Source organism: Vigna unguiculata, chromosome 6, assembly GCF_004118075.2.
Source record: "Vigna unguiculata cultivar IT97K-499-35 chromosome 6, ASM411807v1, whole genome shotgun sequence".
Lineage (NCBI taxonomy): Eukaryota > Viridiplantae > Streptophyta > Magnoliopsida > Fabales > Fabaceae > Vigna > Vigna unguiculata.
The window spans coordinates 27,420,911-27,434,542 of NC_040284.1; the positions used below are offsets into that span (position 1 = coordinate 27,420,911).

Below are 13,632 nucleotides of genomic sequence, written 5' to 3' on the forward strand. Positions count from 1 at the left end.
GTATGGTTATTTTCCAACCACGACTTCAAGTGCACTAGAAGGCAAGTTGACACTGAACAGATAATTTTGTTGTTAGATAGCACATGGAACAACATTCACAATATAATACAAATTCTCAAATTAAATCAGGTTAATGATGATACCACATGTACATTCTCAAATTAGTTTTATCTGATAAATGGTTGGTATCTTATATAATTCTATAATTATGAATAATTTAAATTAAAATTATAAAAGACATATTTTTCAATATAATAATTGCTAGATATCCTAGTAAAAAATAATTAATTTTATAAATAACCCCAACAAATTTAAAATTTAATCAAACAACTATTTTTTTATTTATTTAAGATTAATAACATACGGATTGGGTTTGTTGGTCCACCTTTGTCCTCACTGTCTTTTTCATATTTTGGTTTTTCCACCTCACGCGCTATGTTTCTATCTTATTTGCAACACTCCATGGAGCAGTGAGTCATTAAGAAGAAACAAAGAAATTGCTTAACTGTCAGGCAATGATGTGAAAATGATAGTAATATAAACACCCATCTTGGTATGAAGTTGGATCCATTTCATCTGCCAGCCAACAAACGACGATGATTCTGAAATTGGTACTGCATTTCATCGTTTTGGCAATATGGAGTGTACTTGTAGAGGTATCATCATCACAAGAAGATTACCCATCCGTAGCAAAGCCTGGTTGCGATTCGCGATGTGGAGATCTTCAAATTCCCTTTCCGTTTGGAATGAAGAGTTCAGAATGCTACGCAGAGAAGTGGTTTGAAATAGAATGCAGAAACAGTGCCACATATCATCAAACACCTTACCTCAAGTCAATAGGAGTGGAAGTGACATCCATTGATGTGGGAAGAGGCACGGTTACTATCATTCATCCCGTTTACCGTAGTAACTGCGGAACCAAAGATTCTCCGCCGGTCAACCTCACGCTGGAAGGAAGCCCTTTCGTATATTCCCAGGAACAGAACAAATTTGTTGCCGCAGGTTGCAATATTATTGCTTTTTTGCAGGTGAATGGGACAGGAAGTAGTGGTTGTGTATCCATCTGCGACAAGGACTTGAAGGTGGATGACATCGGGAAGCTGGAGCTTAAAAACAATGATTGTAATGGGAAGAACTGCTGTCAGAATTCCCTGCCACCGTATCTTAAGGAATACAGCACCCAAGTGAAAGGATTGAAGGAGAACGAAATGGATGATGAGTGCAGTTACGCCATGGTTGTACAGCAACATCTAACCCTATACCCACGCTACTACCGGCCAGATTGTCGTTATTATCCTTATAATCCTTATAATCCTTATCATACTCCCCAAAGCTACGATTTTTCTGTGTATGGAGCGGTGAAGGATTTAGATTTGGTCCCTGCTGTGCTTGAATGGGAGATTCTCAACAATTTCAGCCTTAAACTTCCTGCAGCGAATCTCTCTGAGTGTGTTGACACTAATATTACTTCTTCACTCTATAAACGTTCAGGTCAGAGATGTTCTTGCGTAAGGGGTCCAGGTAATCCCTATTTTGAGGGAGGTTGTTCAGGTAAATATATAATTTCAACCCTACCTATTTCTTTTATTATAACACTATTATTTACTGCAGTTAAAAAACTTCTTCTTTTGTATGAGAACAATATTTCATTGAAAAAATATAATTATCAAAATATTGTGGCTAAACGTATAATATTGTAAGGAGATAAAAGAGAAAAACAATTAGAAAAGTTAATATTCTTTTATATAACAATATATATATATATATATATATATATATATATATATATCTTGAAATCTATACTATTATATAAACGCTTTTATTTAAATTTATTTTTTTAAAATTAAATTAACTCTATAATATAATAAAGAGAAGAGAACACTTATACATACTAGTATTAAATATTATGAATGTATTTTCTTTTGGAAAATTATCTTTCACAACAATATTTTAGACAAACGTAATAAGGATTTCATAAATAGAATAAAAATAAATTAATATTTTATTTTTTATCAAAATAAAATAATAAAATAATATTTTTTATTTAAATAGATAATTTGGCAAAGTTTAATCATTTTTTTTAAACGGCTGTTATTTGCTGTTTTTTTTCCTCCAATCTTTTATTATCATTATTATTAGACCTTTTATCAGCATTTCCACTGAATAATATTATTATAAATATTCTAAACTTCTATTTTCAAAAAATCATTCAGATTCATCAGACAGTCCTCCATATTCAGACTACTGGCATAGGCATCAAAAAACAATAATTGCTGCCATTAAAGGTATGCATGATGGTTACGGATTCACTTTTTTTTATTTTTTATCATAACTTTGTTCAATTTCTAACTGTTTATTTTTTATATTTTTCTAAAGTTGATCATTCATACATGAAAATGAAATAAATTATATAAATATTTTTGAAAAAAGTAAGTTACTAAATCCGTTTTTTATAAACTATGAAGTGGTTAATAATTTACATGATTCTTTTCTTAGGAACATTGATTATCTTCGTATTAATGATCTGTTTGGTAAAGAAGAGAAAACAGAGGGAAAACAAAATTAAATACATGAGAAAAAAATAAAAACAGAGAAATTTCGTTAAAAAATTATGTAAAGCTATTCTTTATTACAAAATATTTTTATTTTTATTATTATAAAAAGTCAATTTGTTAACAAAAAAATTATGTCAATAATATAGTCTATTATATATTTTTTTAACTAATATTTCACACTTTTTCTCTTTTTTTCAGTAAAAATTTACTATTATTTCATTTCATATTCTTTTTATCAGCACTTCACTTCATCATTATTTTTCATTTTTTATTTTACTTTCGTTTATCAAATCATCCTTTCTCTTATTTGCATCTCTCTTTTTTTTCAATTTATTTTACTTTAATATTATATTTGGATCTATAAGTATATTATTCCCACGAAAGTAAATATACAAAAAAGTGCAAAAATCAATAAATATTAAAATATATAACACAAAAATATTTATAATGTTAAACTTTATTGATTAATATAACAAATTTGTCATGAAAATAAAGTAATAGATTATACTAATATAATTGATTGTGTTATGAATAATAATAATTATTTTAATAATGAAATTATCAATATATTATGTTATAAAAATGAATGGTTAAAATAAAAAATTAAAATGATCAATAAAATCAAATAAATTTAATATTTTATATATATGTTTTATATCATAAAAAATAATTAATTAAAGTAATAAATAAAATAATTTAAAATTTGATATTCTGTGTAAATATTTTTTTAATATATTTTTACTTTAAAATATACTTTTTATTAGAGTTTTATAATAATATTTTATTTTAATTTATATTTTCGGAAGATATTTGATTATATTAAATTACTTTTAAAATTTTATTCTATAAAAAAATTTAAATATATTTTTATATAACAAAAGTTATTTTGTCATATTAATCAAATTTATTATAAACTTTCAACTTATTTACTTTTACTTTTTTTCTCTAATTAAAACAATATTATTTTTTATTTTTTATTTTTTTATTTTTCATTTTTCATTGTTCTCTTAATCCAAATAAAGCAGATAAAATACATATTGGTAAAAGTTTAACGCTATTTAAGAATAACGTGTGCTTTCAACATCTATTAAAAAACTATATTTAATTTTTCATTAAATGTAATAAACTTATTATATCATAGCTGAAATGCATATACATTTAATGTTATATCTAGATTAATTTTAATACTCATTTTATTTTATTTTTATAATTTAAGGTTTTTTCACGCATATAAGAAATAATTAAATAAGATTTTAATTATAATTTTATTTATGTATTTTTAGTATATTCAAAGGTTTTTCTTACATCTTATTTGATTAATTTTTGTTCTTATTGATTTTTCTAACCGACATAAAGAATCATTATTGTACTAGGAAGGTTACAAAAAATTTAAATGATAAAAGGAGAACTACCCCAAATGGAAGAAAAAGCACCAAGCAATCAGGACCATAACACATCGTAGAACAATAACAAAAAATGTTGGATAGACTCACATTTTTTACACAAAGAACACAAAATCATATCTCTCTTTTGCGCTTGCATATCATAGGCAACCACATATGAAATAACTTCCAAAGAACAAAAGACTTGGTTGGAAATATTTCATTACACCATATCAACTTTTGCCCACATCTTTGGCATAGAAAAGTCAACAAATGATTTCCTAGCTCCTTTTGGGTTAACACACTATAATCATCCAACTTCCAATTAGGAATATCAGTTGTGTTGTTGCAAGGTGACTCTAAAAGAGGGAAATGAATAGAGTCTGTAGAAAATTTAAATATTTTTGCACAAATGTAAAACAATAAAATATAAAGGTAAAGGAAAGCATGCACAAAACTTATATTGATTCACCCTTAAGGGTTACATCCAATCTCATAAGTAGTGTGCTTAAGATATTCACTAATCAAATATCTCAATTTGATCACGATATGAGTATAATCTCTCCATACTGTAACATTCCTGGCTACCCCTCCTCGGGCCTCAGAGGCTGTCAGGTTACTACAGTCCAATGCACCCCAACCCATCACCCACTGGTAGCATCTGCTGGTAAGCCAGAGGTGTTAAAGGTCAGGTTGGGGATTCGATTCCCACTGACAACAACCCACCCAATATGAATGGACGGAGAAGGGTGATGGGTTGGGGTACATTGGACTGTAATAACCTGACAGTCTCTGGGGCCCGAGGAGGTGTAACCAGGGATGTTACACATACGCTACAAGTATCAACCTCTTTAGGTATCACAATTAACAACCCCTCCAAGTATCATAAGTATTAACCTTTCAAAATATAACCTTATTAATATTCCTTGAGATTAAGAACTTCCAAATGGAATAATACGAAACACTTTCAAAGTAAAAGAGTACATCAAAGGCACTAGTGTATGTTGTTCATTCTTTTTATTTTCATTTAACCTTAATTGTTTAAAATGCTCGAAGTTACATACTTATTTTAATGTATTGATGTGATAAAATTTATAGGAGTTTCTGCAAGTTTGGGATCTATCATTTTACTCTTTATTTTATGGCGATTATTCAAAGTTACAAAAGAAGTCGTGGAGAAGGAATATAGAAAAAGATTCTTCAAAAGAAACGGAGGTTTATTGCTGCAACAAATTTTATCTTCTAATAAAGTTAGTGTAGATAAAGTCAAACTCTTTAGCTTAACAGAATTGGAAAAGGCCACTGATAACTTCAATACAAATAGAGTACTTGGAAGAGGAGGTCAAGCTACTGTTTACAAAGGCATGTTGATAGACGGAACAATTATTGCAGTGAAAAAATTTAAAGTCCAAGGAAAGATTGAAGAATTCATCAATGAATTTGTCATCCTTTCACAAATTAACCATAGAAATGTGGTCAAGTTGTTAGGAAGTTGTTTGGAGACTAAGATTCCATTGCTTGTTTATGAATTCATTCCTAATGGTAACCTTTTTGAGTACTTGCATCAACAAAATGAGGATTTGCCATTAACATGGGACATGCGTTTGAGAATTGCCGCTGAAATTGCAGAAGCCTTATTTTACTTGCATTCTGCTGCTTCTCGACCTATTTATCATAAAGATATTAAGTCAACAAACATACTATTGGATGAAAAGTATAGGGCAAAAGTAGCGGACTTTGGTACATCAAGAATGATCTCCATGGATGTTACACACCTTACTACAGTAGTTCAAGGAACATTTGGATACTTGGACCCTGAATTTTTTCAAACTAGTCAATTCACAGAAAAAAGTGATGTCTACAGTTTTGGAGTAGTTCTTGTTGAACTCTTAACGGGGCAAAAACCAATAACCCTCCTAAATCCAGAAGAAGCCAAAGGTTTAGCTCCATATTTCATCACATGTGTGGAAGAAAATTGTGTGTTTGATATTATTGATGAAAGAGTGATGAAGGAAGGGAAAAAAGATGGTATCAGGGAAGTTGTCAATCTTGTAAGTAGATGTTTAAATTTGAATGGAAAGAGACGACCAACTATGAAGGAACTCACATTAGAATTAGAAGTTATCAGAAAATTAGAAAAAAAGTCCAATGCACAAGAAGATCATAATGAACTTGTTATAAGTGAAGATTATCAATATTGGGATGATAATTCTACTATCTTAGAAATTAAGTCAGTTTTTGATCTAAGTAGCAGAACACCAATCTTAGAAGATATTCATAGTCATACCATATAAGAGGTAAGTACTCCTTATTTTTGTATTAAATAAAATCATTTTGGTTAAGTAACAAGTAACCTTCAATGTTTTGAAGCATTAAAATTTTGAAGGTTATATACTTGAACATTGTAATGATATGTTGTCCAATGTGGTTATTGAGAAGTTTTTATGTGTATATTAGATGGTATATGATGTAAATCACAATTGCATGTATGTAATAATGTTTGTTTGAGGTTGTTATGTTCATTGGTCATGTGATGAAGATATTAAGTTCATGAAGGTTTGTAAAGGAAATTAGGGAGTTTGACTCTTTGATTATGAAGACTATGGTGTGTGATATTCTTGGTGATTGTGATTTCCCAATGTTCTTTGTTATAGTATGGATGATGTTGCTTATTCCTTTGACTAAAAGGATACAACAAACATCCATACTCATTCGACGTTCTAGTTGTGAAGAGGTTTCTTCCTTCTTTTTTGAAATTTACAAGTTTCTTCCTTCCTTTGACTATAGGTATTGTTTTTTTTTCTTTTGATATATCTTTTTAATGTAGAATTATGATATATGGACAACTTATTATTTTCATATTGTCAACACCCAATTTTGTCTGAGTAATACCTTTTTTTTTCCTTTTTTCTTTTTCTTCTTATCTTATTATTATTCTTATTTTATTTTTATTTTTATTTTTGTTTTTAAATTTAATTTTTTTTAATTTTGATTTTAATTATATTTTGTTTACTTTTTATTATTATTATTATTTTGTTTTATTCCTTTTTCAAAAAAATATGTATATAAAAAAATGAAACAAAAAGAAAATAACAAAAAAAAAGAGGAAAAAGGAAAAAAGAGAGGTAACGTAAGGTCTCTTTGTTATCAGACCCATGCCTGCTATGCTATCATGGTTTGGTATTGGGAATGACCTGTAACATGGTAATGAGGACTGAAGGAGCGGAAGCAACATCTGCTCTCAGCCTTATCCCAAATTTCAAGATTGGAAGATGTAGAGAGAAGTGAACAGAACAAAGAAGATACTTACATAATAAAAAGGGGAGATTCATATGCTGATAAGAAGGGGGGGATTGCATTACAGAGCGTAAAAAAAAAAAACATCAGAAAAGAACACAGAAAAGGAGAAAAGAGGAGACGAATTTGGGAGAGACAGTTTCAAAAAAAAAACTTACACAGATAAGAAAGCAAAAAATTAGGAAAGACAGAGATAGAGGGAGGAGAACGAAGAGGGTGAATTGGCACACCGAGAGCTTCAAGAGGTATGGTTTGTGCCTTCATGATCTGTGTTGGTTTTGTTGTGTTTTGTTCATAAATGAACATGATATAATGTATGCGTGTGTATCATTCTTTTATCTATCTGGTGCTGCATTATTGTTCAAATGTTGTTTTGCTTGAACGGTCTCGTACCCAACCTTTGTCTTTCACCTTCACTACTCCATTTTCCTTCACCTGCGCATTCATAACCCCAAATCGGTTTCATCCACCACTTTACCGTGATCAACCCAAGCCCGATGCAAACCAGTTTCATCCGCCACCCCAAACTCCTTCTCCACCCCAGTCCCGCGGCATTCCAGTCCAATCCCGCAACTCCCATCTTCCCACATTGGACCTGAACCACTCCACCCGAACCACTCTCATCCTCGTCCACCTGCAAGAAGCTACCAAACCAGAAAGAACAGAACCCACATGCTTAGAACACATTGACATACTCTCGATCATCTTCTTCACGCCGCAACCCCAATTTTTCACCACAAATCAACCAATCTCGCACAGTACACCAAGCACTCGCGTCTCAAATTCACCAAAATAACCCAACACAAATCAAAACAAAAAACAAAAAAACAAGAGAATAGCCGCCGGCGATTCGAAGCTCGACGACGGTGGAACGTGATCGCGTGACGTCCTCGAACCGGGTCGCGGTGTGGTCGGCACGGTGGTGGCGAGTTGAGGGAGTCACGACGCCTTTCTCTCTCGCGGAAGAAGAGAGGCAAGGATTGGGATGAGTGGGCGCTGGTGTGACGCCGACGACGGCCGGAATCGTTGATCGCAATCTCCGGCGGGCAAAGCCGCGCAGCCGTGAGGAGGATTGGCTTCGTCTTGTGGTCGCGCGAGGGAAGAAGTGGTCTGTCTCGTGCAAGAAGAAGAATGAAAGGCTTGGGGCGCAGCGGTGACGGTCTGGGTGGCGAAGGCCGGAGTTCGAGCTTCCATGGCGCTCGCGTGTCCCGATCGTGGTGGCCGGTACGGTGACGACGCGAGTTTCCGGCCGGCGTGCGGAGGCGTATTGGAGTTGTGGTGGTGACGCGGTGAAGCAAAGAAGAATGAAGGAGAAGAGTGGTCCGAACACTGGCGACTCCTTCGCGGTGGTTGGCTCGTGGTGGCCGGTACGGTGACGACGCGAGTTTCCGGCCGGCGTGCGGAGGCGTATTGGAGTTGTAGTGGTGACGCGGTGAAGCAAAGAAGAATGAAGGAGAAGAGTGGTCCGAACACTGGCGACTCCTTCGCGGTGGTTGGCTCGCGGTGGTCGGCGTTGAGGACGCGAGTTTCTGGCCGGCGTGCGGAGGCGTATTGGAGTTGTGGTGGTGTCGAGAGGGAGAGGCCGTCGTTCGGGAAGAAGAGCTGCGTGCGTAGAGAGGTTGAGATCTTAATTTAGGTTTTAGGAGATGGGTGAGACGCTCCTGCTCCGCGCACCCCCCTTTCACTCTTTGCACCCCTCTATTTTCATGTGCTGTTTTTTTTCTCTACGCACCCCTATTAGCTGCGAGCATCACACCCCCATTTTTTGGATTGGTTTGCTACCTGCTGCACCCCTATGTTCACTAACTCCACCACCCACTTGTGTTCTATTGTTTTTTTATTTTTATTTTTTTGCACCCCCTTTTTCTTAATCTCTGCACCTCATTTACTTCATGTACTTCCCACCAATTACTCATGTACCCCTATGTTTGTTTTCCACTTTCATCCTTCTTAATTAATTTGTTTATTTATTTATTTACCTTTTCATTATTATTATTTATTTTCGTTTTTTTTTATTTTTTTTATTATTTCTAAAAAAAACAAAAAAAACAAAAATTTGAAAATTATTAAAAATTACAAAAAACTATAAAAAATAGAAAAAATATAAAAAATGAAAAATACCCTCTTTCACTTTATTGTGTCTGTCCGGTCGCTTGCACCGCGTGACACTCATTTTCAAAATACCAAAAATAGTTTTCTTTTCCTTTTAGTGTCTGTCCGACCGCCCGCGTCGTGTGACACGTATTTCCAAGTAATTCAAAAATACAAAAAAATAAATAAAAATATAAAATAAAAATATAAAATTTGCAAAAATATAAAAACATCAACATTTTCAAACAAAGTCTTTTTAAGAACTACGTGATCCTTGATTCTCCCCTGTGAGATACGTAGGAGCAAGGTCAGTCCTTGTCAGGTTCACCTCTAAAAAATCAAATCTTTTTCTCAATTGTTTTTTTAAATATCTTTAAAGAACTACGTAACCCTGATTTCTCATTTTTAATGAGAATACGTAGGACCAAGGTCAATCCTTGTCGGGCCCAAAAAACAAAAAAAATTATTTTTGTTTCTTTTTAGTTTTTTTTGTCTTATTATTTTTTTGGGAAAAGTTAATATTTTGAAAACCACATCAACTTTGCATTTTTTAATTAAAGGTACCGCCCTTGGGCGGGCGCGATAGGGTGCTAACACCTTCCCTACGTGTAACCGACTCCCGAATCCAAAATATGGTTTTTCGCAGACTTGTCTTATCTTTATGGTTTTCCATAGTTTTCCAGAATAACTATGGTGGCGACTCCTAAATCTTTTTTAAACCCGTTTTCCTTTTCGGTTCGCCTTCCCGTCGCGATTCCGGTTGCGACACATATCTATATATTTGTGAAATTACAATATGCTTTTCATTATTATATAATGATATTTGAAGAGGAAAGACGCAACAAATTATTAATTTATATATTTTGTAGATGGAAAAGAAAAGGTTTGTGGTTAAACGAAGTGATTGTGTGGTGGTTGTTCTTACAAGTTCTGTTGATTTAGGGGAGATGAAGTTTGGTAAGAGTGATTATGAATTCATAAATCAAAATAGCTTTCGAGAAAAAAATCTATATTTGTAACACTTTGATTAGTATCTATACGAGAGAAGTGTGAATGCTTTAGTAAGGCTTGTACTTCTTTGTTGTCACGAGGGAGATAAAAGAAAGAGTTGTGTCATAATAAAGTATGATTACATTATGTGAACTTCATACGAAAATATGTTACGAAATTTCACTGGAAATGACTAGATCTAACACTTTTTTTTTATTTCCTTTCTTGGAAAAGAAAACAAAACTATACATGTTTTACTAAATTGAAAATTTTAAAAACTAATTATTTAAAATAATATATACAAAACGCTTCGTTAGCTCCATAAGCACATACAATATAATTTACACTCATTTAACTCTAATTTTCTAATATTTACCTTCAAATTTCAATAACATGAGAGAAAAAGGGTATTACAAACTTTTTTTACAATGTTATTCTCATCGAATAATTTGACTGTTCACTATATTGGATTTTTTTTCAATTATGTTTTCCTTATTTATAAATGTTATAGGTTCTCAGGTAAGCGAAAGAAAATAATACCTAAAAAAAATAACAAGGTTGATTTAACGGTAAAAATTAAAAAGAATGGTGAAAAAGGTTGTCCGTTCAACACTCCACAAATATTTGGAAGATATAAGGTTTGGAAGAGGTTGTGCCTAGCATTTTACATTAAATGTGATCACAGATGAAAATTATACTTACAATAATATGTTTTGCTTGGTTTATTATCCTTATCAAGAATTCACGTTCTTGTTTTTCATTGTGTCATTGAACAACATACATTCATATTTACTTGCAGTAAATTACGCATGAGCCATATTGAAGAATGCATAGAAACCATGACGACCCATGTGAACACACGGGTTCAGCAGAAAATGTGGTTGAAGCCTACAAGGATCAACAACTTATAAAACTGCATTTGTATCACAGAAGCTATATGGAATTCATAATTCCACCAAAAAGACAATGGTAGTAACATGAACATAAAGCTTGAAATATTAAGTAGGACACAATCATATTCATATTACTCAAGACAACTTTACAAACGTATCAGTCACAAAAACATACTTCTAGCATATTAACCGAAACTCGCTCTGGCCACAAGCCAATCAAAAAACCCGCCTAAAGGTAAGGTTAATGCGCGTGCCTTCAGCTTTTGCACGCTTGGGCACTGAGTGAATCCAATCTCTTTGGGTGTGACCTCTCATTACCAAAAGTGATCCATGCTTAAGTCTAAATGTATGCTGATCAGCGTCATGGCCACCCTTCTTTAATCTCTTGCTGGCAGGTTCATCACTTCCATCTGAAGATCCACAACAAATGATAACAAGTTCAGGCAGACACAGGAAGAAAGACAGAAACTCTGAAAGTGTAGTATAACTCTAACAACAAAAAGAATTCATACCACATGATTTTTTACATGGCTTCTTCTTCAGAACAAAGTCACGTTCACATCCAAAAGTTAGAGACGCAATTTCAGGAGTTGGTCCATAAAGCTTCTCATCATCAGAATGCCAACCAACATAGTCATTACCACCATTGTACCTATTTAAGAGCAAGCTATTAAAACTACTTCCAGGAAGAGCTTTATGGACCTTCAGAAGTAAGCAGAAAGAAACATTAAGTAACACAACAAACATGGGCCAGAAAGACATAAGTCAAATATATTGTCATTAATAGCAGAATAGATGGAGAACAACGTTGATTGAAAAACATTCTTACAGCATCCAACATGTCTTTAAGTGGTGGATAATCATCCCAAGAATATGCATGCGGCTGATATCCACTGTAAGTCAACTCCGTCAAACCTTGAGTTGCAACATAACATGTGTCTCGAGGCTGTAGAGAATACATTACATTACATGGCATTAGGATCTTTTGGTTCATCTATCCTATCCATATACAAGAAAGTAATAAGTTATGATTCGTCTTATGTCAGGACTTAAGAACAAGTGAGAAGAACCCAACCCCAAAAACTAGTTCCTTAGATGCAAGAGTCTCAAGGTTTAAGTACCACATCAAATAGTTCATCCTACTCAATATGAGACTCCCAAGATCTTCACTCTTCGGTTACAAGGATGTGTATGAGGGAATTCATTGGTTGAAATCATTTGTATATCCCATATTAAACATTGAGATTGAAGCCAAATAGTAAGTACATGATCAGGGAACTTGAAATTGCATTTGGTATACCTTTTAGAAAAATATTTGTTTTGTAAAAAGGTTAGGCTAATAAAATTGAGTGTGTTTGGATAGGTGTTTGTATTTTCTTCAAATTCATTTTGGAGTATTTTGATGATTATACTCTGAAGCAGTAAACTTAGTGTAAAATTCTTCAATTCAATCTAACAACTACTTGTTATCACTTCTAATGAACCCGAGATTTGGAGACCAAATCAATTTCACGCTAAATAATAAGACATATTTTCTTACTACGATCATGTATGGTGAGAAGCAAAAGTGATTTTGATGCTTTCCACCTCAAAATCATAGGTTCTACATAAATTCAAGGTTTAGTCACTCATGTGAACTTATAGTTACAAAAACGGTCCCTTTAGATACTTAATTTTCTTTCTTTTGACCTCTGCAGTATCACTAAAAGAGATTCAAAATTGTACGAGCAGAAATTAAAGATGTGGTGTTGCCATCAATAGGGATTAAAAAGAAAAGATTTTGAAACGATTATACCTAATCAGAAAGTTAAACCTATATAAAAAAAATGAACATTGGTTACATTTGCTGCCTAAGAACGGGCATATTTTCAAACTAAATTGATAGTTAATAGCTTCTTCATTTTTATTGTAAAGGATAAACAACAAAAGATGGGATTTTTGTGGAATCCGATGTTCCAGGACGGGTAGAATTGGAAAGAAATGTGGGGATGATATGAACCTGCAGGAAGGATTTTCCAAAGACGCGAATGGTGGGTCTGGTCCATGGAATGTGTTTGTCGAGGTATTGGAACCATTTCCATGACTGATCGGAGGGTATTAACCTCTGAATGTATACGACGTCGCTTCCATTTCCGAGATCCACCGTTTCCCTTTTCACATTCTCCTTAGGGTTCTCATTGGGCACCGCCTTCAGCTTCAACACATTCATCGTTGAGCGCAAAATGTTCACAGACTCTTCGCATTCTAATTGATAGAATAGAATTGCAAACTGTGTTGGTAAATTGCGTATTTATACTTCCTTAGTTACCAACACTTCTTTTTGGCGGTGGGAATATTGGCCTTGCTTTGGCGGGTCGGCCTGTCAAAAATATGGGGGCGGTTGGAACATTGAAACTACGGGTTTACAAGAGTCAGTAGTTTGGT

General features: G+C 33.4%; 3 protein-coding genes across 3 annotated transcripts; 2 read left to right on the forward strand and 1 right to left on the reverse strand.

The window, feature by feature from the left end:
• The first annotated feature begins 437 nt into the window (after positions 1-437).
• On the forward strand, positions 438-2,332 carry LOC114188577 (wall-associated receptor kinase-like 8). Its single transcript, XM_028077148.1, has 2 exons — positions 438-1,551; positions 2,214-2,332. The coding sequence occupies exons 1-2, from the start codon at positions 597-599 to the stop codon at positions 2,330-2,332; spliced, it is 1,074 nt and encodes a 357-aa protein (XP_027932949.1). The 5' UTR covers positions 438-596.
• Positions 2,333-4,668: 2,336 nt separating this feature from the next.
• LOC114188578 (wall-associated receptor kinase-like 9) lies at positions 4,669-6,281 on the forward strand. The gene is made up of 2 exons (XM_028077149.1): positions 4,669-4,792; positions 5,036-6,281. The coding sequence occupies exons 1-2, from the start codon at positions 4,669-4,671 to the stop codon at positions 6,229-6,231; spliced, it is 1,320 nt and encodes a 439-aa protein (XP_027932950.1). The 3' UTR covers positions 6,232-6,281.
• A 5,001-nt stretch (positions 6,282-11,282) lies between these two features.
• On the reverse strand, positions 11,283-13,632 carry LOC114187355 (DNA oxidative demethylase ALKBH2). The gene is made up of 4 exons (XM_028075592.1): positions 13,208-13,632; positions 12,038-12,154; positions 11,721-11,910; positions 11,283-11,618 (listed from the first exon to the last, which is right to left on the reverse strand). The coding sequence occupies exons 1-4, from the start codon at positions 13,415-13,417 to the stop codon at positions 11,425-11,427; spliced, it is 711 nt and encodes a 236-aa protein (XP_027931393.1). The 5' UTR covers positions 13,418-13,632; the 3' UTR covers positions 11,283-11,424.

What these genes read in the sequence shown, in the direction of transcription:
- LOC114188577 (XM_028077148.1), top strand. Translation starts at nt 597, where the DNA reads ATGATTCTGAAATTGGTACTGCATTTCATCGTTTTGGCAATATGGAGT. An exon ending in TTTTGAGGGAGGTTGTTCAG is followed by an intron (nt 1,552 to 2,213) that starts GTAAATATATAA and finishes AAAATCATTCAG; the next exon opens with ATTCATCAGACAGTCCTCCA.
- LOC114188578 (XM_028077149.1), top strand. Translation starts at nt 4,669, where the DNA reads ATGAATGGACGGAGAAGGGTGATGGGTTGGGGTACATTGGACTGTAAT. An exon ending in ACAAGTATCAACCTCTTTAG is followed by an intron (nt 4,793 to 5,035) that starts GTATCACAATTA and finishes TAAAATTTATAG; the next exon opens with GAGTTTCTGCAAGTTTGGGA.
- LOC114187355 (XM_028075592.1), bottom strand. Translation starts at nt 13,417, where the DNA reads ATGAATGTGTTGAAGCTGAAGGCGGTGCCCAATGAGAACCCTAAGGAG. An exon ending in TTGGAAAATCCTTCCTGCAG is followed by an intron (nt 12,155 to 13,207) that starts GTTCATATCATC and finishes TATTCTCTACAG; the next exon opens with CCTCGAGACACATGTTATGT. An exon ending in TTAAAGACATGTTGGATGCT is followed by an intron (nt 11,911 to 12,037) that starts GTAAGAATGTTT and finishes TTACTTCTGAAG; the next exon opens with GTCCATAAAGCTCTTCCTGG.